Genomic DNA, 12,304 nt, shown 5'->3' on the forward strand with positions numbered 1-12,304 from the left:
CTTATATCCTCTTAATAGGCACTGGTTTGCATAGTATTTCTTATGAAACTGAGATTTTCTTTTGAAATGGGAAAGTACTTAGTTCATTAACCTAAGAATTTTGCCACCTGGGTTGGCTCAGCATTAATGACTTTTGACACCTTCAGAACAGACTATCACTAGAAACAGTACCATGGAGTTTCGAGTTGATTTATCATGAGGCTTGAGAGATACTAATTCCAATACCCCCTGTGATACCCTTTGTTCCATCAGCAGGAAAGGAAGCATGCTTATTTCTTCCCTTTTGTCTTATTTGTTTAAACTTTATGGATCTACATGGATGGCTATCATCTCTTCCCCAGAGACTCGGGCTTTTACTCATGTTCCCTCAACAGCTCCCTGGGTAGAATATTTTCCTGTAACAGTTGACCTGTGGGATAGTGAAGGACTCCAGCTGTCCACTCAGATGGTGGGCAAAGAAGACATCTATGTCCTCAGTGTGACAGTCGCCTCACATGCTACCTTACCCTCCAACTTGCACAATACCTCATGCACCTGTCAAAACTGCCATCCTGGACGATGTCCTATCACTGGTTTCAATATTCTGGCTTTCTGTTTTTAGATTTGTCTCTGGAGCCAGAACAGCCTTTCATCTTGTTCTAGGATGAACGCATTGCCCTTCCCTAAGATCAATGATAAATGCTTCTGTTCCTGTAACATGTATTTCTGAATGTTCCAGGGAGTATGTTCCAGGGAGTCTGGTGAATGTTGATGGTAGGAATATAGGTCCTTTGCAAAGACGTTTTCTTGGACTCTTTCTGTCCTGGCTTCTGTAAACTATGTAGTTGTGTAAGACAATTCAGAGTCCAAAATTCTCTCACATGTGTATTCCTGTTTAATCCATAAACCTTCCTTGAAGGCTGCAGCAATGGAGGGCAATTAAGGGCACCAGTTGCCATTACAGAGGACCCAGGTTCAGTTCTGAAAAACTACATGGCAGCTTACAAAACATCTGTAACCCTGCCCCCTCTTCTGAACAGTAGGTCAGACTGCATGTACATTGTATACAGATGTATGTGAAGGCAAAATATCTGTGCATGATAAATAAATAAAAAATAAATAAACACCTTTAATTTTTAAAAAAATATTACTTTGACTTTCTTCTGTTTTTGAAATGACTCTTAAGGTTTAAAAGGTGGCCTCTTGGCATATTCTTCAGATTATGCCAAACTCAAGCAAGCTCAAGGCTAGCCTCAGTTACCTGTAACCTACTCTAAAATTGCCATAACGCCCAACACCCAAAACAGTCTCTCATGGATTGCTGGTTATGCTCTACTGTTAGAATTGAGTGACAGCATTAGGTCATCTGTGGGGGTCCTCTTTCTGTTGGTAATTTTGGGCTGTCTTCTTCTTGATGCTCTCTAGGGTTGGTGCAAACGTGCAGTTCTCCTGTGAGGATAATTATGTACTCCAAGGGGCCAAGGGCATCACCTGTCAAAGAGTCACAGAGACCCTTGCAGCATGGAGTGACCACAGACCCATTTGCCGAGGTAAGGCGCCCAGTAAGATGGTCCAGACACTCCCCAGGGCAGGATATACTCCTGAACACAGGGTAAAGTTTAACTGGGAGTTTAAATGGTCAGGAGCAAGGGAAGGATTTAATAATATGTGTATCTTCAAGATGATGTGGGTCAGAAGAAAGTGCCTCAAGGTTTGTTAGGAGGTAATTACCCTAAGGCTATGAATGTTTTCATGGTAGTACAGCTATGAGTAAATATGATATATTGAGCACACACAAAAACACACATGTATATGCAGAGGAGCACATACACATCAAACATTGATAGTTCTCTTTATATGTGCACAGTGTATGTGCACATAAAAACATGTAGCAAACCTTAAAGCCCTAGCCCTTTGGTGGCACTGTGAATGCAATGAGTGATAGAAAGAATTTATCAACATGGTCTCAGATCTTCGTTTAATTAACCAATGGCCTTTTAGATTGTTTGCACTTATTTATTTACACATGCACGTGTGTGTATGTCTGAGCCCACAAACCTTGCATGGTTCCTATGGAGGTCAGAATAACTTTCAGAAGGGGGTCATATCTTTCCAACATCATGGTGGTACTTCAGTCTACAGTGTGATAACTTCCAATCTGTCTTGCCAGCTCATAAACTACACTCGGATGTGGTTTACCAAAGAAAATAATCACCATCACCATTATCTACTTTCTTCAAATGATATACATGAAATTAAACAGAAATAAAATATCAATATTCTTCTTTTATGATATATGTGAAACCTGCCTAAAATTTGGAAATCATATAGAGTCTCATAGAACATTGACTTCACTGTTGTATATGAAAAACATTTTTAAATTAAAGAGAAAACTAAGTTTGGAGTTTATGTCATTTTTTTGTCTATCTTATAAAATAACCTATATAATCTGATCGTTTTCAAAGAAATATAAAGCACTAAGTGGATCATAGAAAGTTCTATAAATAACATCTTCCCCTCTGTGTAGATATTAAGTTAGTTATTAGTTTTGTTCAAGTGTGTGCATGGGTATGGTGTGTTCACCCATGCATGCATACATGAAGGCCAGAAGTCAATGTTGAATAACTTTCCCAATAGTTCCCCACCTTAATTTTTAATTATGGGGTCACTTTGAGCCGACCTTTCATGCTTTCCTGGGATGTGTTTGACTCTGTCCCTCAGTACTGGGTCCTGGCCTGACTTGTACATGGATGCTGGGAGTTCTTAAGCCTTGTACAAGAAGACTTTTAACACTGAGCCATCTTCAGAAACCCTGAACCTTGTAGCCTTTTAAAAGGATGTCTGGATCATGTGTTGTTGTGTTTTTAATATTTTCCACATGTAATGCCTGCACTCATTGACAGTCATAGTAACAGTTTGCAAAAGTCCCTGCCAGAGCACTGCGTACAAGAGAAGTATATTTGACTTTATTCTCCATGGACTTTCATGGCCTTTTTGATGATGCTTTGAATGAGAACACCCTTATCCATTAATTGGGAAGTCATTGTAGATAATGTGCATAGTAAATGATGACTCTGTGCTGCGTATTTTCAAAGATGTAAAAACAAAAAGCATGGAGTATCTCATGCCTGTGGTCCCAAGACAGAGGAGGCACAGGTAGGAGGATGCTACATTTTAGGGAAGCCCATATGCTAATCCTTATGTGACTGTCACTCACTCAGGAAGACAGGCACAGAAACATCCTGGCACCCTGACAGGATTCGTGCATTGCTCTGTTTGCTCTTCTGCTCTGTCAGTTAGATATACTTGATTGAATTGTCCCCTTTACCATTCTAGAATAACGTTCTTTCTACCTGGAGCAAGTTCTTGGGATAGATTTCTCATGGAGGATGTAGTTTGCTGGGCATTTGCTACAGCAGAAAAAAAAAATAGAACCTTCAGTACTTTTAAATCTCATGTTGCTTTCCACGGTGGCTCACAGAGACTGAACCACCAACCAAAGAGCATGCAAGGGCTGGTCATAACACCCCACCAGACGTGCAGCTTCTTCATGTGGGTCCCCTAACAATTGGAGCTGAAGCTCTCATTGGCTGACTGTGTTGCCTGCCATTAGATCCCCTTCCTCTAACTGCACTTCCTGGTTGGGCCTCACTGGGAGAGGATGTGCTTAGTCCTACTGCAACCTGGATGTCCTAGGGCGTGACCTATCTAAGGGGGGCTTTCAGTTCTCTGAGGAGAACGGTGGGTAATAGGGGAAGAGATTTGTAAGGCTGGGATTGGAAGGAAAGGAGGGAGGGGGAAGTGATCTGGATATAAAGTGAATAAATAAATTAATAAGTAACAACGACGACGACAACAACAACACCTATGGCTAACAAAATGAACCAGTGAGTATGTATTGCCAAGTCTGCCCACAGGAGTGATAGAAAGAAAGAACTGACTCTCACAAGTTCTCCTCTGACCTCCACAGGTCTACTATGGTACCTATAAATTACTCTCCAAAATAAATAAAATGAAATAAAAAATTAAAAAACAGTAAAACCACTATATGTGTCATATTGATAGATGTTAGAGTGATCAGCAGACACACACAAAAAATGTGGTCTTTCAATATTTTGGGAAAAAAAGTCAAACAAGACTAACATTAGTCCATTTTACTGTAAAATTTCTTAAGCAGAGTTGAAAACGCATTTAATATTTTAAGTAAATAGAAAGTCTAAATGTAAAGTTTCTATATATTCAACTGCAAATGGGATCTCCTTTTAAGTTAACTTATTTTGTGAAACCTTGTCTTTAACACTTTAATATGCATTTCCTGCATTCAGTTAATCCCACTTATTTATTTATTCACATATTCAAATAACGTAACATTGTACCATCTGGCAGGGCCTGGGATGTTTCTGTGCTGTCTTCCTAAGTGATTGACTTTCACATCCGGGTTAGCGTATTGGCTTCCCTAAACTGTAGCCTCCTCCACCTTCTGCCTCCTCTGTCCTGGGATCACAGGAAATACCCCATGATTTCTGCCTTACACCTTTGAAAATACACAGCACAGGCTCGTCATTTAGTGTACACATTATCAACCAAGATTTGCTAAGTAATGCCTAGTGCCCTCTGACCCTCCACTCCCCTTCCCTTTCTGGCCCCATTCTCTCCTGCTTTTAGCAATTGCTACTTTGCCCTCTGGAGAAAAAGTCAGTTCTCCCTAGACTCCAGATGTGAAAAGAACCACCTAGTGTTCTGTGCTTGTGTGTGTCCCTTACCAGTCTCCTAGCTCTATCCAGAGAAGCAATAGGAGCCTTCTCTGCTTCAGCATCTGCTGAGAGGATAGTCAGTGTGGTCTTTAACTTCTTGGAAGCTTCTGGAGATGGGGGCAAAAGTGAGAAAAGGCCTCCTCAGTCCGATGCATTGTGTCTGTCGGTGGCTGAATGTTCAGACTTTTTGGAGCCATGATGTGCTGTGGGATAACTTGTCAATGGAGCCATGTGGTCACATTCAAGGCTGTTCTACTTTTGATAACTCCACTAGCTTTTTCCAGATGTGAAGCATCGCTTGTCACCTTAAAATGCAAGATGTTTCAACACTAGTTAGTTTAGGGACACACTCTCTCTTTATTGTCAACACTTTATTATAAACAGCATAAAGAAGTGATACATCAGATTCCCATATGGCCTGTACATCTCAGATTCATATCCCAGTTTGTCAACTATGGTTCTGCTTTCTAAAAACTGATGCTGGCCCTAGAAGCACAGCACTGACAGGGTGGAGCCTCCTGATCTGAAATCCAAGGATAATGTGGGCTACATAGCAAAACCTTGCCTCAAAAGAGTTAGTAAATTCCTGTTTTCTGCATGGCCTACCCTGTCTCTGAACTCTGTACAATGATTCAAGTACTGATTTCTACCAGTCCAAGATGACTGAGGTTTTTTCCACTTCCTCCGGTGGGCAGGAAAGAGCAGGGCCAAGGAGAAGAGGGAAGGGGAGGGGAGAGGATTGTCAACTGGGTTCCTCAAGTTCTTGTTGCCCCCATCCCTGCCCATTTTAAAGCTGTCCTCCACTGTTTAATAGCAGTACCTCAGGTCACACAGTGGACCCTGTGTAAGCCACATTCAAACAGAAAATAATACCAGGGGGATAGGGATGAGTCTGTGTGTTTGTTTCCTGGCACTGATTCACAGACGCACTGTCTTGCTCTCTAATAACTACGTGCAGAAAGATAAAAGATAGAAAGCAGAGAGACAGCAAACAGGCTGGACTCCCGGGGACCTATCACACCTATTATCCACAGACCAAGAAAGAGCGGGATTTTATCTTTTCATAAAAGACTTGTAAACAACTATCCTGATAGGGTACCAACCACAGACCAGTGAAAAGACAGAGCCCAAGGGAAGCTGGATGTAGAACAGAATCACTGGGCTTGCTTCCAGGAACATGGATGACTCCCAGACTTACAGGGAGCAGTGTAAGGCCATCCACGTGTAGCAACCAGAAGTTCTAAACTCAGAACCGCTTTAGCCCTTCCCCCACACATTCAGACAGGTCAGTAGCTCCTGAAGGATGTCGTGTCAGCTGTCTTAAGAGTTTTACTGCTGTGAACAGTTATCACAACCAAACCAACATTTATAAGGACAACTTTTAAGTAGGGCTGGCTTGCAGCTTCAGTGATTCAGTCCATTATCATCAAGGCGAGAGCATAGCAGCACCTAGGCAGGCATGGCACAGGAGGAGCTGAGAGTTTAACATCTTTTCCCAAAGGCAAACAGAAAAAGACTGGCTTCCAGGCAACAAGGAGGAGGGTCTAAAAGCCAATGCCTACAGAGACACTTCCTCCAAGGCCACACATCCAAAGAGTGCCACTCCCGGGGTCAAGAATATTCACCCACCACATCGGCTGAACTCAGCTGTCTAGACTTGTTCTGAGGAAGCTACATGACTCCCAGACACACACAGGTTAAACTCACACCACCCACACACACCATCTTACCAATATCAAACAGCCAGGAAATGGGTGAATTTAGCTTTATTGATATGTTTATTGGGTACAAGTGCCAAAAAGATATTATCTACACACTGATGTAAAGACCATAATATGATATCTGTTTTATGATCATTTTCCCACACACTGGGAACACTGTGTGGATCTGATGGTTCTCACATGCCTGCCTTCTGATCACCCATGCTGGGAATGCCTTATGGATCAGCCAGCACTGCTTTAGGGAGAGTACGCCTGCTTCCTAGCCTTGGAGTCATCAACACGCTAAGGCTGCTGCGAGGGCACGACCCAGTGACTCATAGTCATTTTTCTGGTTGGCATCCATACCAGAATATACTTTGTTCAATTAAAATCCATAGTCTTTTCTAGACTGGCCTTTTACGTGTGAAGATGTCCTCATTTCTTCCTCTGAATGACCTCTTACTGGCACCTGATGATGGACTGACTCACTGGTCGTGAAGAGCTAAAAATTGGGCTCTTCTCTATGTCTATAAAAAGATGATGCTGTGTCTCTAACAGGTACAGAGAACTTTCAAATAGTTCTCAAAATAGATTGTAGAAGCATTTGGCAAGCTGTGGGTGAGTTTCATCCTGGGGGGTGCAATCTACTCAATGCTGACTCTGGGGACATTTACCCGGCTGTGGGAAGTTCCCTATATCGAATGCAATGTCCAAAGCCTATTCTTGCCACCATTACAAGTAGTTTGTAGAGAGATAACAACCTGGTGTGGATTCTCCATTTCATTTTGGCGATTACGAGAGCCCATGGATTAATCATGTCAGGCATACATTCCAAAGTCAATCTTTGATCAGAAAGGAATGACGGCCCTGAGCATTGAGACAAAGAAAAACATAAGGATATTTAAGGTCATTGGATAAAGTAAGGCTTGGTCTTTAAGGTTCCCAGTTCCACAAAGGGTGTCTAACTATTAGGTTATTTTCCACCCTTCTCTCCTCGGGGAGTGTCTGATCGAAGCTGTTGGTAACACACCATGAGTCAGAAGTGACCCTGGGTCTAGAAGCTGGTGTGGTTTGCCAAAGCTTGCATTATCTAATTAGCCTGGAGGACTGGGGACATTACCTTTCCCTCCAGTTACCAAACAGATGAATGTTGTCACAGCTCAGTAATTACACAAGGGAATCCATATTCCATTTGAAATTATGCATAGTTCATTTAGAGATATGAAAACAGCTATTATGATTTTTTCTCAGGGTAAAACATTACGGGCTGTTTAAAACTGCATAAGCATCCTTAACTGGCAGTAGGAAAAATAAGCAAACAAAAAAGACAAGGAGACGATATAACTTTATTTAAGTGAAATATTCATTCTGGCTGGCGTTTCATTTCCTGAGCCTTAGAAGAGACGAATAGGGAAGGGGGTCTCTACACTGATGTGCCTTCCTGGGTGGAGTTAACATGAGGGCTTGAGTGGCTCCCTGCATTGAAAGGGCACGTAAGAAAAGTGAAGTGTTATTTTCAGTTGTAACCCCCGTTACACAAAAGTTAATTGGAGGCAGCCTGGGTCACAGAATAAAGTTATTATTACCTCAGGATTCCAGGTGAGGTTAACTAGAATTATCCTTAACATATTAACTTGTCATGGACTGAGGCTGTTATGCATTTTCCTTTCTATCAGAGTCTTACGCCTATGCAGAAATGACCTTTTAAATGGTAATGAAAAGATTATTTACACCAGAGAGAAGCTTTATGCTGTTGGATCATAGGTCTAGCATCAGTGTTAGAATTATATTTCAGATGGTGGTTACTTGTCCAAGCAGCTATTGTAACAGAGAATTAAAGGAAAAGAAAAGCACGTAGTTTCCTTGGTTGTTCTGAATTAGGGGAAGTACCTGTGACTGGAAATTCTTGCGCTTTGTAATTGAAGGGTACTTGGGAAAACAGTAGCTTTCTAGATATTGTTTTGTCAAAGAGTTTCTGTAAGAGATGGGTTCATAATTATACTGCTAGCCTATACTGCGGACAAACAATAGCCTGGAATGCACAGAGTTGGTGCTAACCCCATATGGGAGCCATGACATGACCATCTAAAGCTACTGGCCTTGCTTTTCTCCACTGTGCATCTTGTATCTTGTCAGATGTCAGTGTGTCTGAAATCCCTGTGTTATCCACTCTCTCTCATCACCAGCCCCACTCTGTGGACCTTCCCCCCGTGATTCCCTCATTTCTTGACATCATTGTATCTCAATTTTTCCTTAAACATTGCATGTGTTTCTTTGTTTCTTGATTCATACAAGGAGTTTCGTTAATTTCTCCCTCTGCCATACCCTCACTGTTTGGATCATGGTAGGCAGTCAGCATGTTCTTGGCCAGGCATACTGTCATGTCAAAGCCATGTGGAAGAATAGACTCATGTCCTTTAGTACGGTGTTCAGATGACTCTTGGGTAGAATAGTTCTTTCAGTCATCAAGTACAGTAAGAGGCTTAAGACAACACAGCTGAAGACACGGCAGCTGGTAACTGCCTGAGGTAGCCCTGGAATCCAGGTGAGAAGACAGGGGGACTAACAACCCTTAGCACCCTGATCCCTGCTCTCTGTCTTCATTTCATACGATAATCTAGATATTTCAAAATAATTTATTACCTTTAAAAATTCAAGAAATATACCATTTATTATATATCATATAGTATATATGTTAATCATATATGTGTTAAATATATACTATAATATATGATCTAGTTATTTGTTTCAAAAAGCTTCCCATGTGATTCGAGCTGTTGTGCTAATTTAAGTATACTGGAATCAAATTTTTTACCCTTTAGCTAATTTGACTAAATTGTTAGGGTAGAATGAAAAAACATCCCAGGATCTAAGTAAGTACGTAAATACTTTTATTTTATTTTATTATTATATTTGAGACCTGGTCTCACCTTTAGCTCATATTGGCATCCAAGTCATGGCAACCCGATTGTTTTATATTCACAAGTGCTGTGATGTCAGATTTGAACTCCCAAACCCAGAAATTATTTAAGTGAATTGAGTCATGTGAGGGAGCTCTGTTTTTCATTTAGTATCTTCATCACTCAGATGATAAATAGTCACTGCTGCCTTTAGAAAGGATGGATTTATGTATGAATATAATGTATTTGACTAGACACCCCCTCCCCCATTTCTCTCTCATTCTCTTCCTCCCCCTCCCTCCCACCATTTCTCCCTTCCAACTTCATGTGCTACTTTACTTAATCCTGTGAGTCCCTTGGTGCTGCCTGTAAGTACATGGGTATAGGACCACTCACCGAACCATGGGGACCCTGGAGAAAACTCCCACTTCTACTCCCAGCAGCCATTAATTGTCAACAGCTCCTTACTTAGGGTGAAACTTCACAAATCCCTACCTCATCTGTGGGTGGCTTGATCTTGTGTAGTCTTGTGTTTGCAGTCACAATGTCTGTGAGTTCCTGTGGGCAATGGTCTTGTCATGTCCAGAAAATAATGTTTCAATACAGATGCCCACTACTCTGGTTCTTATAATCTGTCTACATTCCCCTCCTTGATGCCCCCTTCACCTTGGGAAAAGGGGATCTGATATAGATGGCTCATTAGAGTTGAGTACCCCACAGTCTATTGCTGTGTGCTCACAGGTGAGCTATAATAACAACTGGTACAATACTGGCCTGAATGTTATGGAATTGACCAACCATTTTTCTGGTTAGATTTAAAGCTACTCCACACATCAGAATTCTTGCCCAGTACCATTAACTCATCCAAACCATCTTAGATGGGTGTGTCATAAGGCCCAGGGAGAGGACCTACTGCTTTAGATTTAACAAACACTGTATAAAACTACACCTACGGCTTTTTTATGCCCTTAGTGTCTTTAAGATGCACGTAAAACTGTACATCTTTAAGTCCTTATCAGAGAAGGTTCTTTATGCAGTCAATGGTGATTAATCCTGAGTTCTACAACTGGTCAATGTGTTAAGAATAAGAGACTGAACAGTTCATTTTTCTTCTTAAAAATTACATTTTCTATGCACTTTTTTATAAATTCTAGTTTTATTTGGAATATATAATTATCAGTGAAACTTGAGTCTACACACTTAGGAACCTCTCCAGGGAGTAACCTTTGTTCCACATTAGGACACAGTGACTGCTCACAGACATTTAGCATGAACAAGATATCATGTCGTCAGATGCTGACCAGGGCTAGGTCTTGAGAAGAGTGACAGTAACACTGAACTACACTGCACATAAACACACATCTGTACATGTTGGTGACAGGAAACACAAAGATTGCCCTGAAAGGTCTTGGATCCTAGTGCATAGTGATTCCTTATGTAGTTTAAAGACTTCATTGACTGTTTGAATACTGAGCTAGTAAAAGAAAAAAAACAACTACAAGATTAGAAATTGCTTTGCCTTTGAGGACACCATGACTTCCCAGTGCAAATCAGGACAGGTCTTCCTCTCCAGCTCTCTCATATCATAGGAGCTACATGCATTTACAATAAGGAGTGAAAAACTACACTGTGTGAGGAAATACCAGAGGCCACAGGCAGAGCTTCAGACTTCTGCTTTTCTGAGTCATCTTGTACCGTCTTGTGTGAATTCCCACAGCTTAGTGTCTGCTCCTCTTCAGGTACAGCTGGTCAAGTTCCTACCACCCTGATTCCCATTCTGTTCCACAGTGGAGCCTATGCACATTGCTTCTTTTCGTCTTCCAGCAAAACTTCTCTTGCACCACCTGGACTATTGTGTGTGCAATGGACGGAGAGTGACACACACTGAGACAGCAGTTATCAAGCTCCCTTGGTCTGGTGATGCTCCACTACTGCTTTTATTCAATGCAACACTCTGTCTTCATATCCTCTCTTCTGATGCTCTGTTTTCTACCTGTCTTTTTCTTCTTCACTGCAGAATTTATTTATTTACTTCTCTCTTCCTTTCTTTCTTTCCTCCTTTCTTTCTTTCCTTCTTTCTTTCTTTCCTTCCTTCCTTCCTCCCTCCCTCCCTCCCTCTCTCTCTCTCTCTCTCTTTCTTTCTTTCTTTCTTTCTCTCATCCTTCATCCTTGTGGCACTATGTATAAAAACAAAGGCTTCATATGTGCTAAGCAAGGACTCCACTACTGATTTACATGTTTAGTTAACTATTTTATTTTTGAAACAGCTCTATCAAAGCACATGCTCCCTGTAAGCGTAATTTCTCATAAATATGTGAGATAAATCACTTGAAGTTCCGAATCAAGTTTTTTGTAAGCCAGTCGATAGGTCATGCTTCAACACAGGCGACAAAGGCACACAGCAGGGGGAGGGGGAAGTGTTAGAATCTGTGTATTTTTCTGCTGGGGCCTAATGATTGGAGGAGTCCAAATCATCAGTGGGAATGTGGTAAAATAACTTCTGACATCTTCAAATATGTCTTCTCAAAACTTAAATAGTTAGCTATCTCTTTGGTAACTTTTATTCAAAACCAACCCAATATATATTGTGATTAACACTTTATTTACAAGAACTGTTAATTATGAAGTGTAGCAAAGTTGAAATTCAATATAAAGACATTATTACTATATAATGATACCTATCCTTAAGACTTTTTAACTAATGCCAGCAAAGTAAAAATGCTTTAGACAAATTTCACATTGGAAGCTGATCTTTTCTGAAAACATGTTCCTAAAATACATGTATCACAGAGTGAAGATTAGCATCTAGTGTAGGCCCATCCTTCTAGAAAGCTCTTCTGGGCAAACTGTAGACCTTCTTCATGCCCAAGAAGATTTGATAAACAGTCTTGTCCTTTATTTTAACAATGTAGTGTCTTTAGGTAGAAAATGCTGGTATGTTAAAGTCATGTTTAGCATGTGTATGCATGTA

At 41.0% G+C, this 12,304-nt stretch overlaps 1 protein-coding gene across 1 annotated transcript in view; it reads left to right on the forward strand.

The window, feature by feature from the left end:
• Window positions 1-12,304, forward strand: part of Csmd1 (CUB and Sushi multiple domains 1) — a 1,514,424-nt gene that overhangs the window by 1,089,142 nt on the left and 412,978 nt on the right. The window contains exon 9 of the mRNA XM_032918494.1: window positions 1,405-1,529. Within this exon, the coding sequence (XP_032774385.1) occupies window positions 1,405-1,529 (125 nt within the window). The remainder of the gene's footprint in view (window positions 1-1,404; window positions 1,530-12,304) is intronic.

The sequence above is a fragment of the Rattus rattus genome, chromosome 13, assembly GCF_011064425.1.
Source record: "Rattus rattus isolate New Zealand chromosome 13, Rrattus_CSIRO_v1, whole genome shotgun sequence".
Classification (NCBI taxonomy): Eukaryota; Metazoa; Chordata; class Mammalia; order Rodentia; family Muridae; genus Rattus; species Rattus rattus.